The sequence below is a fragment of the Limanda limanda genome, chromosome 7 (genome assembly GCF_963576545.1).
Source record: "Limanda limanda chromosome 7, fLimLim1.1, whole genome shotgun sequence".
Lineage (NCBI taxonomy): Eukaryota > Metazoa > Chordata > Actinopteri > Pleuronectiformes > Pleuronectidae > Limanda > Limanda limanda.
This window is the reverse complement of record NC_083642.1, coordinates 19,736,239-19,749,015: the sequence shown is the minus strand read 5'-3', so window position 1 is coordinate 19,749,015 and position 12,777 is coordinate 19,736,239. Positions and strand designations below refer to the sequence as shown.

The 12,777-nt window shown below is 40.2% G+C and overlaps 1 protein-coding gene across 1 annotated transcript in view; it reads right to left on the bottom strand.

Annotated features, from left to right (window-relative positions):
• Positions 1 to 2,630, bottom strand: part of sema3h (sema domain, immunoglobulin domain (Ig), short basic domain, secreted, (semaphorin) 3H) — a 186,804-nt gene extending 184,174 nt beyond the window's left edge. The window contains exon 1 of the mRNA XM_061075367.1: positions 2,531 to 2,630. Within this exon, the coding sequence (XP_060931350.1) occupies positions 2,531 to 2,630 (100 nt within the window). The remainder of the gene's footprint in view (positions 1 to 2,530) is intronic.
• Positions 2,631 to 12,777: the final 10,147 nt, after the last annotated feature.

Sequence of the window (12,777 nt, the reverse complement as noted above, 5' to 3'; positions counted from 1 at the left end):
TTAATACTAGAGATTATCCTCGAAAAAACATATCAGCACTGCCTTAGTGGACTCACTGATGTTGAGCTACTAGTTTCCTTCTACGGACAGCATTGTAATTTCCTTCCTCGCTTCATGTGATTATGATAATTTCATCACTATTTTACTGTTTCAATGCTCCAGTTAAATCAATGAGATGTTTTTCAGCAGGACAGCTGTATATATTCGCACCTTTATCAAAATTGGCTGAAATAATTCACTTAAATGTCAGACTCAGCCGTTTTTTACTATTTATTATTATTAATTATTGTTATCGGAAACAACATGAATCTCCCACAGGGAGTGAGAAAGAGGACACACATACCAGCACACACACAGAAATAATGCTGGCCACGGAGTTCAGCATAAACTCAATATTCATCACACATGTTTGGTTCTCTTTCCAAGATGAGCATACTGGGCCCATAGATACACACACACGCAAACCACTAAACACAAAAAAAAGAATGAGGTGAACAGGGATCCTGTAAGTGCGAACATGTATGCTAATGCCCTCAAAGTGATGTCAAAACAAACAATAACACACCCAATACAATTTCATCCACTTCATACGTACAATCACAAACATGCAACCACACATAAATACAGGCTCAAAAACAGCAAACCCATACGCATAGCTACTTAAGCAGCTCTTTACATTTTCACATTCACATTTGATTAGAGCTAAATTCCCACCTGGGACCCTGGGACAATCTAACAAGGATTCTCATCTGCCTCACTCACACCCTTTGTGTTTCAGCTTATGTAAGCACATGTAATGAGTTGCTTTCTTACTTTATTGTGCCTCTGGTACACATGATAAAGGGACTTGAGATTATCTTGTCGTAACTAAAGGCCTGGATGCCTCATAAAACACTTTGACTTCGGAGGAGATTCACCGTGAATAAAGCTGAAAAGGCAAAAGACTGAATCTCAAATCTTGTTTTAATAAAATATTTGCAGATATCTTCTTTCCCATTACTTTTTGAATGTTGTGTTTGTTTTCTATTATGGGAAGAAGTTCTACCCTATTTGGAGGAGCAGACTGCCTGTGGACAACTCAGAGTGTGACAGTACAGTGTCAGTCACACAACCATCATGTTCTAATCTTCTACAGTGAGGCAAACTCCACCCCACTTCTGCTCCTGCAAGGTTAAAACTAATGCCAACAACCATTAGAACTTGTGTTAGGCCACTGTGCACTTCAGGAGGACCCGTCGACTCAAATTGCTTTATTTATCAACCTGATGGTTGACTGAGCCGGTGCATCTCTTCAACACCTGCATGTGGATTCAACAACACATATTTTAGTTCAAAGGAGTTTTAACTTTGCCTTTTTAAGGCAGACTCATTGTGGCTCTGCATGGATTTCATTATGGTGGACAGATCGGCCTTGGGCCAAGAAATAATTAAGTTGGTGGTGATCTGGATCTAGGATTTCTGTCATATAATTATTTCTTTGTTAGCCAAAACTGAAACTAATAGACATAGACACCTTATTTCAAAAGCTGAGGGGGCATTTGTGTTGTCAAGAAGTCCTTTTGTGACAGGGAAGCTGCCTTTGGGTGAGAAGCTTAATTGTAATTAAAAGCTTTGCAACTGCTGTGGAGAAACATTGCTACTGTTATTGATACATTTCAGCCAATTAAGATCTGCCAAAGAAGTTGTGAATTTAATTCATATATATTACGAGGATCTTGTTTCAACCCCAAGTTGGCTTATTTGAAAGAGAAAGAAGTAGGTAACTGCTAAAATTACTGCCCATGTTAGGTTAGTAAACCTTGACTACCACAAGCCGTCTGATTAAATGGTTCCACTTCAACCAACTGTCCTTTCTGTATTTGGCTCCACTGTTTCCCTGTGCAATAAAATATTATTCACGACATTTCATGTGCACTGACCTTTAGTTTTATTTCTATATGAATGAATTTACATACTATAATCTGGCTAAACTGTCTGGGCAACCTTTAGAGCTGCCTTAAGTAAGACACAACCAAACCTAAACTAAATTTACAACTGTGTTATAGAGTCAAAACAACTCTAATTAAGCCATCTCACACCAGAACTCCAGAAATCACAACAGGCGGGGGATAAAGACTTGACTGTGATTGATGTTTAAGAGAGCTGATTGCAAAGACGCAGGAAGTGGGGGAGGCAGGTGGAGGTGCAGAGAAGAGAAAGGTATAAATTGTTCACCACATAATGAACAACAGTATGTGGGCATTAACAGGAGAGGTAAGAAAGAAAGTGAATAATGAGAAGCAATGTGTGATTCCCATCACCTGTGTATGTGTGCGTGTGTGTGTGTGTGTGTGTGTGTGTGTGTGTGTGTGTGTGTGTGTGTGTGTGTGTGTGTTTGTGTGTGTGTGGGTGTGGGTGCGCGTGCATACGTTTGTGTGTGATTGAGAGAGAGAGAGATAGAGAAGAGCAGCAGATGTATTAGACATTGAGAGCAAAGAAGGCTTGAATACTAAAAACCGAAGAAGATAAGAAAATAAATGTTGCCTCTTACCGGAGTGTGTGAACTGCAGTCTTGGCTGAGATGCTCTCCATGCCTCCGTTAAGGTGGACCCGAGGTGGGCGAGCAGAACCGCCGCTACTGGCCAAAACATCCTCTCTCCTCACACGCACAAACAAGCAGTCCGAGTGTGAGTCCAATCTTACAAATTCAGGGTACCAACGAGTGCACAGGCAGGTCCAGTCAAAATCTCAGTGTTGCATCCGGTGCAGTGGTGAATCAAAGTTGCACCTACACAGATATTCACAAAAATACACACTCAGTCCAAATTGTTGCACTCTTAAAAACACAATTTGAATCTAACAAGAGTCCATGTCACAAAGATGCTGAATCCAAATACTCTCACAGTCCAAGTGTGTCAGGCTTGAGTAAGTCCAGATCCTTTAAATAATTCACCACTCCTTCTAAGAAGGTAACAGCAGCACTCACACACACAAGTTTGCCAGTTTATATTTTTTGAAGGTGTGTATGTGTGGGCTTCAGAGATGGAGGGGGAAATGTATTCCAAGAAAAAACTAAGTCGTCTCTCCGCTGCCTCCTCACAGCTTGACAGCTCTCTTCTGTTCTGTCTCTCGTACCAGCTCCTCTCTACATGTGACTGCTCTCTCACTTTCTCTCTCTCTCCCGCTCGCTCTCTCTCTCTCTCTGGGAGGCGGAGGGAGCAAGATCTCAGATCATTGTGGCCACCGTGCGCACACACAGAAACACAGCACGCACACACATCTATTCACTCCTCTGAGGAAACCTAGTTAAAGTGGAAAGGAAAGAGACAAATGAGCTTTCATCTTTGTTCCCATCTTACTCACTCACACTCTTTTTTCACTCTTTCCTTTGGCCTGTCGCCTCACTCTCTTTTTTGCGCGACTTCCTTTCTATCTTTATAATTTATAACACTGTAACAAAAGACTCACACACAATGAAACAATACGACAAACTAAGTGAGTAGGGGAAACCTGATCAGGAAGAAATAATTAACGAGAGAGACGAATAAAATACAAAGAAAAACTACAGCATGTGTGTACATTCATACACATTACACATGTATAAGTATTAGCTGTATTGTCCAGTTGAAAAGACATGTTAAAAAAAACATTTTAGATGCTGTTTAAAATAGTATAGTAATTTTATTATGCTGGGTTTTCAGGTAGATCAGAGCTCAGGTGCCTGACAACAAACACTTACCACAGACTGGCCACAAGCGAAGCCACTAGGTCCCTACATCAACACTGTTATAGAGATAAAGTCCGGGGCTAAGCCATGAAGTGAATCAAGACCAGGAGTAAAAGAAGGATCTCACAAACAAACGTCTTAAGTCTCCTTCCTCCCTCTCATTATTCTCTCCGTTTCCACTCCTAACCCAAATGCAATCATTAAAGCCGTGCCTTCTCCAGTGCTCTGTTGTTTTCATTAGATGGCGGCTCACTGGGGCACAGCAGCGCTGGCTACATTTTTCACCAGCTCAAGTTCAATCACAGGCTAGTGGGGACAATTTATTCATTCTCTGGGATAAATAATGAATTTAGGTTGCGTGCAAATGAACAAGTATATGATCCCTCCAAGGATTTCTCATTCGTAAATAATTTATTCACCACATTTGTTTGTTATTGTATAATAAGTGCTGTTTTTTTTCATACAACCCACGAGTTTAATTGCATTATTAGATGTAGTGTAACCTGGTGTTTACAAAACCACATATAGCTTTTAATTTTATGAGAGCAAGTCTGGTCAAAACCTGCTTGATAATTAACTAGTCTTAATTACTTAACAGAAAAAGCAGAAGCTGGTTATCAGACTGTCTGACCCTGCTCCTGCAATGGCACAATGTAGTTTTTATTAGTAGTATCATCTTTAATACTTATCTCTCACTACTAGAGCGTCTCTCTTTAAGACAAACTAGGATAATCTAGGATCATCTTTTAACCAGGCAGTGCAGGTCACAACGGGACCTTGTTCACAGCTATTTCCTTTGTTACTGTGATCACTTCCATACTACATATCCAGGTCAGGTCATGTACTTCTTTTATACAATCTAGTGACACAAAATGCATCAATCCATTGCAGGAATTTACCACAAAACACCAAGCAAAACGTGTGCATTTAAAGCTGCAAATGTAAATATTTTATATTAATAGTAGTTGTAACATGTGTGTTTTATCAGTTGGCTATGAGACAGTTAAAAACAACTTAATTTAATGCAGACTACTCTGTGGAAATGTGCTGAGCCTGCCCTGCCATTATTCAACAAGGATTGAAAGGTTCAGACAATGTTAAGTCTAAGAACAACAGTTCTTTAAAAAAAAGTAATTTTATGTTTCCGGTTCAAAATAGGAGATGTGGAGATTAGGAAAAACTGACCGAGAAGTGTAAAGGTTGAAAATGCATAAAACTGTGCCGTACTGGATTTTTGCAGTAACACTACAGTCATCATTTGAACATGTGAGTTGATGAGTCACTGTTTTCTGCCTCATGATGCATGTTTTATAATCACATGGTTGTTAGTGACTAGTCATTTTATCTGTCCAGGGTTTCTGCAGGTTTAAGCAATTTCTATTTAAGACTCTTTAAGACGAAAATGAATGAACTTTTAAGATGTATGTCAAGTATGACAGTGACAGAAGGAACAGGCCCAGAATAACTTACACTTCCCCATAATTGATGATAAGGTGATGTAACTAAGATGAGAATAACTCTTGAAATGCCACGATAGCATACAAACTACAGTGAAGCTGAGGGTAGTGAATTATGATCAGGGCATTATCAGCAGACTATTGGTTATAAGTTCATGTTGGTCTTGTTAGTAGTTTTAATTCCGTGATTTAATATCTGAATCCTTGGAAAGAACTAGAACATACATTAAGTGAATAATGCCAAAATATGTCTTTGAAAAAATATAATTTCAAAGCATTATCCAATTAAATGTTATATATATTATATATATGTTATATATATTTTCTCAAATCCCAACATACATTATTTCAAGGGGCTTATGATGGAAGGGGCATTGAATTAAACATAATTTAGACCTCGCTTAAAGTCTTTAAGACTTGGTATGTAATATATTGACTTATTTAAGGTTTTTTTAAGGCCAAAAATTCAGCTGATTCAATCTTAGACGTTTTCAGACCCCACTGACAGACAAAAATGGTTCACCAGCAATTCAAAGTCTTTACATCAGACGTAGGTTCTTGTTCGGGGTTGGGTCTATGGACGTCTCATCTCTAAGGAGAAGAGAAAATGGAGAATACAGAGGCCTCAGACACAGATCTTGCACCTTGTTGTGAGTTTCCGAACTGAAAAATATCACTTTCAGCTTGACTTACTGCGACCCCGTAAACTCTGGGGTCATTAAGACAGGAAAATCACAAGCTTGAGGCCAAATGTGCCTGATGAGTCGGCTCGTTAATTACAACTAATGACCTCCCAGCAAGCTGCAACAAAAAGCCTCTGATTTCTCTTTTCACGAGCCATGTCAATTAGTTAAATAGAGTGTGCACTGTGGATGCTGAGATCATTACTGGTCTCAGATCCTGCCGCTGCCATTCTCTATCAAGTGAACACACACCCATTAACACACGCACATTCCCTGTGTTGCATGAGCTGAGTGAGGAGGATGCATAATTTAATGAGCACTGGTCTGGTTCATCTTTTTGTTCTTATTGTAAGTCTCATGAGGTTGTGCCCTCTTTTCCTTTCAGGCTGATATGAAGCCTAATGTAGCACTAATTCACTGTGTGTATGATAATCAGCGTCTGTCTGGATCTGTGGACGCAGAGAGGGACACCTGTTACTGGGATCCTACACGGTTTCTGTAGTTTTAAATACAAACTAAGGAAATTAAAAAGCACCAGTGGGGTTCATTGTTAGCATGAACACCTGCTCCTCCTTACCTAGGTCACTTAAAACATCATACTTAGGAGTTTAAATAGGCCATGATGCAGCTACTTGATGCCTCTTGAAGTAATGTAAAGTAACAGTTGAAGTCGTATCATTGCTCTATATCGTTTATTCTGTTTAACAAATAGCTATTTGACACATTAAGTTAACTGCACATACACAGAATATTCCTTTAAAAACACAGGAAACAGTTATGATTGGAGTGGATGCTCTGTGAAGCTGCCAGCTATATACAGGGCTGCTTATGTGAGGCTTTACTGTTTCATGTGTTGTCATAGATGCTCAGTGAGGGAGATATACGGGGAAATACTAACCATTATCAAAAGAAAAGACCACGAGAATCCGACCATCTTGTAGCTTTGGTACTGGACTAAAGAAACTCTCGTCAGGACTTCAGGGAGCCGCCTGTCTCTTCTCTGAGACAGTGCTGCCATCTCACGTTTTTCCCACTGTTTGCCTGATTCACTGAAATACCGCGAGACTGTGGGAAACTAATGAGACTTGGTTCCTACACAAATTAGACAGCGTGGATTTGGCCTGTTTTTAGTTAAAGTAGAAGAAAGATACATGTATCCTCAAACAACAAATCAAGACACGATTCAAAAATCAATGTGGGTGCCTCAACTAAATTCAATAGGTTTGTTTGTAATGATATACTTACGCCGCTAGAGGTCAGTGCTCGACTATGTTGATTTCAATGTACTGGGGAAAGGACAAACATACTATAGATTACATATAGAAAGTCCTTCAAAGCCATTTTATGAACATAAACTTATAGAAAATAATTAACGTTAAATGCATGTATACTTTTTTTAGGCCATACATGTGTAAAATTATTACAATTATATCATTGTAATCAGCAAATAGCTTTTTGCTGTCTTACCAAAATAAATAAAGCAGTCAAAATAGAATCCGTGCCTTCGATGTGACTGTGATTTGATTTGAGTGTCATTTTCATTTTCTAAAACTGACCAATCAGATTCCCAGAGGACGGTTTGAATTTAAATTCTAACAGTGTGTTGGAGGGAGTGGGTTTGACGGTCCTGCGCGCCCACGCGTTGTGATGTGTTGGAACCTTTTGCGTGGAGGCGCGGCTGCTCGGGAGCGCGCCCGGTGCCGAGTGGCAGGGGATCCACAGTCAAATGAGGCATGAACACTGTTGGTGAGCTTCCTCCGTCAGATGCAGGGGGTAAATAATCTGTGTGTTTTTATTTTAGACACAAACCAGCAGTTTTTGTTTCTTTTTGTTGTGAGAGTAAATGTGTCATGATGATAAACTCTTGTTCCACCAGAGAAACAAGAAACACAGATAACGTGGGTCTCTGGGCGTTCCAGTGCGTTTCGGTGCGGGCAGGCTATAAATAAAACTTTGGGAAACAACAGATCGGGTGGGTGTTTGTATGAGTCACGATCTTCGGGCAATCCTTGTCTTGGCCCTCAAGTCATAACAAAAAAATACACCTCAGACAGGGACCGAGCTGTAAGACCAGTCAAAAGGCATCACCGAAGATCGTCTAATGGACAAATGAAGAACACAGTGGTTAAATCTGTCAGAGCCACCTCATGAAGGAGCGACAGTGGGACGAACATGTGGATTCAGTGTTTTTCAGTCAATCTTTGAGGTTTAAAGTTCAACTAGTTTCCCAGTCTTATCACACATACAAGCACTACAAAGTACAATATGACAAACTGCCGTGGATTGTAAATCCCTTTTCCCCTGGTTAAAAAAAATCCACTAACATCTGGTTAGTATCTGCAATGGGAATGGATACAATCATCATTCACTCCCAGCTCAAATAACTTTAGAATCGACACAGGTTTTTATCGAAAAAATAACGACTGTGAACAGAGTTACCCACTGGTATACCCACTAATTTTGGTCTTTCACCATATACCTGGGCAAAAAGATATAATATACCTGATCATTAAATGGCATACAGGATCAGCCATGTGTTTGCTAGCTCAGGATTACTAGAATGCATATACACTGCTTTCCTCAGTTGTTGTTTTTATCCAACGAACGTCCAATTATATGTCATTACTTGGTCAGCTATGTGCTTATCTGCAACATATGGGATTATACATGTAGTAGCCCTGCTTTGATGGCTGCAGCCCACAGAGTATGGCCTTCACAGGACTATTTCCACAGTCAGACCATAACTAGTGAGAAAATACTTTGCTACAGGAAGTGACTCTGGTCTTAGTTTTTAGTAAAATAATGGTGGCGAATTCTGCATTGAATGCACCCTGAAGGTAAGTATAGGCTGACCAATAAAGTGTATAGAAAGGGTGACACCTAATCAAAAGTGAAGCAAAAGTATGTTGATCGTCATCTGGTGCCTGGCTACAGTATAGCTTCTAAACCCTGCCTCCTCCATGCTAGTAGATGGGACATGGACAAAACTAAAACAAAAAATGCATGTCATATACCCTTTGGGCTCCTGTCATCTCATTTATCACACCGGTGTTTGTTCAAGTGTTTATGTTTGTGGTAATTTGGTTTTTATTAGTTATATGATGATATATAAAAACGGGCTGAGACGACAAGTGAGACTGATTTATGATTGGTCCAGCGCATGAATGCATGGGACCTCGCTGTTGATGCTTCATCCCTGTCCGCTAATGCGCATACTCTCACTGCTCCAATGCTTAAGTAGGGATATTTTAGCTTTGTTTCTGGATAGTGGGAGGAAATGTCATCAATCTTTATATACACTCTATGGGCTGAACCTTTGCCTCATCCTTAAAAGAGGCGGTCTGTCTCCTTTCAGCATTATCTAAATTTAGACTTGGTGAGATCGTAAAACATATTGCAATGCCCAATAAATTCATGCCAAACATATTATCTACATCAGCCTTTAAAGTTATACAGACGTAGTTGTTGAACGATAACAAAATGACTCTGGTTTTATTATAACTGAATTAAATAAGTGTATCAAATTTCAAGTTTTCATTTGTCAAATGCAGTTAACACAGGGTCAACAATATAATGTAAGGTGTTGGACAACAAGATACTGGTCAGCTCAGCAGTGCAATAGATACATTTAAATAAAAGCAAGGTAGAAAGCGCTATTACAATACAATACTAAACTTAGACTATATACATTCAAAGGTGCAAGTGCTTCATATTTAGGAGTACAAACAAATAACAAATTAATGTATTTTAACATAGACAGAAGATCTTAAATCAAAAGTAAAAATTTTTGCAAGAATTAAAACCTCTATAAGATCAACTCTCTGTAGTTTGTGGTACTTTGGAAAAACATCAGAGTGAGAGGTCTACTCTGCTCGTCCTCGCTCTCTGCCCCTTTTCCATGCGCCTGTACATCCCGCCTCTTCACCCCTTTGCCTGCCTCCCATTGGACAGCTCTCCGCTGCTGGCTGACATCCCATTGGACAGGTCGGGTGGGCGATGAGCTCATATTGGTTAAAAATAGTTGGGCCTGTGAGGGGCTAAAAATAGAGCGGTATATAAAGGTGGCGGTGGCGCTGCGCTGGATGCTGTTCCTCTTCGGCAGCCGGAGGAGCAGGAGAGAGAATGAGAGAGTGAGAGAGTGAGAGAGACTGGGAGAGTCAGAGCGCGGGCCCGTCTCCAGGCCCCTCACCCTCCTCTGCCTCCCTCCAGCTCATTCCTCCACAAGTGTTGCACCAGACGCACCTCTGACTCTTACATGGTGCGGGCCACCAGTCAGGGTGGAGCCGCCAGTGACGAACTTCCTTCCTTCCCTTTTCCACTCTCTGGTTTCTATGTGGTTTCCCTCAGAAACTCGCCATTCAACGTCACTTTGAACCCAGAAGTAGCTTTTTCAACCAACTAATACATAATCCATACTGGGACTACGGTGGTAATGAAATGAAAGACATAACTGAGGCACTGTGTAGTTTCAACCAGTTGATCCTCTCACCCAGAGCCCAGTGATGAGTTGGCTTAGGGAATTATTTTATTTTCAAAACATTTGGATGTCCATTTATCAGGGTAGCAACATAGATAACAGCAGTTTAAAGACGTGTCAAAGGGATAGTTCATCCAAAAATGAAAATTCATTCATTATCTTCTCACCCCCTAAGTTTCAGAGGTAAAGCGTGTAGCAGCCAAATCCAATAACTTGGTAGTATTTCTTCAGATGTAAAAAGAAAGGCTGGGAAAAAAACTAAAATGCCTCCATACTGCTCCTTTAGTGTCTCTCTGGAGCCGTAAGCACCAACATTCAAAAATAGACTCAAACATTTACACCGTGTTTAGAGCCCAAAGCTGTCAGCTGTGATTCTTCTCCTATTTACTGCTGCAGTAAGTGAAGCTACTGCGAGTTTACTTTAATCGTATTGGATTTGGGTGCAACGCTTTTGACCCCTAAATCTGAAGTGATTTGTGGACTCAAACAAATCCCCACGCCTCCATCGGCATAGTGATGAATGAATAAATAATGAGTGAATTTTCATTTTCGGGTGAACTATCCCTTTAAGGCAGTACACAGATATTCAAGCAAAATGCACCAAAGGCTTAGAAAAAACAGCGACCTTTGCAAACCCGGTTGTGACAGGTGAGATCCGTGTTTAATGATGAAACATAAGCAAGCTGACACTTCAGATCAGAGAGGCCTAAACATGTGAATGCCTCTTATAGAGGCAACCATTTTATCAAACAGTTTTTTTCACTTTGCATCTAAGATGCAATAGCCGTTTTGTGCATTAATGTTTTTAGGCCTTCATTACAATTTTTGATAGATTTAGTTCAGTTTAATTTAGGATGACCTAGTAAGGACCAGGAAGAAGAAGATCTTGAAACATTAACCTGCCGCTTTATTAAAAATAATATGACATAAATGCAGATGGCTTCTCTTTTTTTGGTCTAGCTTCTTTCCACAAATCATAACAAATCCATTATGTATCAATCCATAGCCAACATTATACCATAAATGTTACTCATTGGGTTCCTACAGTTCATTATTTTCTCTTGATTCATTTTGTTAAATAAAAAAATATTTGAGGAACAGATTAAATCATTGTCCAGAGAATACAAGAGTTCAACATTTGCTCATAGTCACCTCAGACAAGGAAGTTATGTTTTCGTCCGTTTCTTTGTTGTTTCTTAGCAGAATTAAACAAGAACTACGAGACAGATTACCACGAATCCTGATATCTTACGGGTCAGGAAAGAAATGTTTTTGTTTTGTTGCAGATCACGGTTTCTTTTGTATCTGTTCTTTAACATTGTGTAAAGGGCCATTTTTTAAAAATTCTGGATCAGACATGTTTACGGGGCCGATTATGAGTGTGCGCAATTGGTTGCAGAGCTATAATAAAATCTGGATGTAGTGAATTTAAAGATGGTTTCATAAGGAGACTGTTGGGCACTGACGGAGGTGTGTAGTCCATTCTAGGTAAACATGAGATCTCTTTGACACATAAACCGGAACCTGGATGTTATTTTGTTTCCAATAAGCCTTCAACTACCACAGGAAAAACAAGGGAACCTACTTTTGAGGACCAGTACCTAAACAATGCAGTAGTTGATTTGGAATCCACTTGAGGGTTAATAACGTACAGTAGAATGCAGCTTCGTGTCCAGCAGCAGATAAGGGTTTTAGCAGTACTCTATTCTCAGGAAGTCATTTTCAGTCCCAGAAGCTGCAGGCTGCCTTCTTGTTTTCTCTCACATCCACCCACTGCGCCTCTAATAATCCATCAGCCGAGGCCTCCTCCTACTATCCATCCATTCCTTACACTTGCTATAGGTCTTCATACCACCTCCTCTTCCTCCCGTACCGCACACATCTCCCATATACAAGCTGCCAAAGGTCTCTGCAGGCACCTCTCTGATGTAATAAGATGGGAACTCCAGTTTGACCTGAGATCTGGATAGTTTGCACGAGATGGAAAAACAGTGGGAAAGCCTGGAACACAGGCTGTAAGTGGTTCTGAAAAAGAACGGCAACCCTCAGTGTTACATAATTCCTTTAGATTATTGCAGCTCAGTTTTTCCGCTGTCACAATCAGCTCTTTCCCCGTTTAGCAGAGTGGCAGTAAACCAGGCACGCTTCTTTTTCTGTACGTTTTCCCCCTCTTGTCTTAAATAGCCCTCTATCATAGTTTATGCCTTAAAGTGTGGTTGTTTTAAAATCCTCTTGGCCCCCTCGTGCAAACAGTGGCACCAAAATGATGACAGTTGCCTTTGGTTTCTTTATTGCTCTGGCTGCACTAACAGATCATGATGTTCAATAAGTGGCTGCGAGCTCAAAACAGACTTTTACCACCATTTTGGTCCACAGCAGAGTCGTTATAATATGAGCCTATGCAGCTTTAAGCTTATAATTAAACATTAGACATGTGCTACATGTGATATTTAA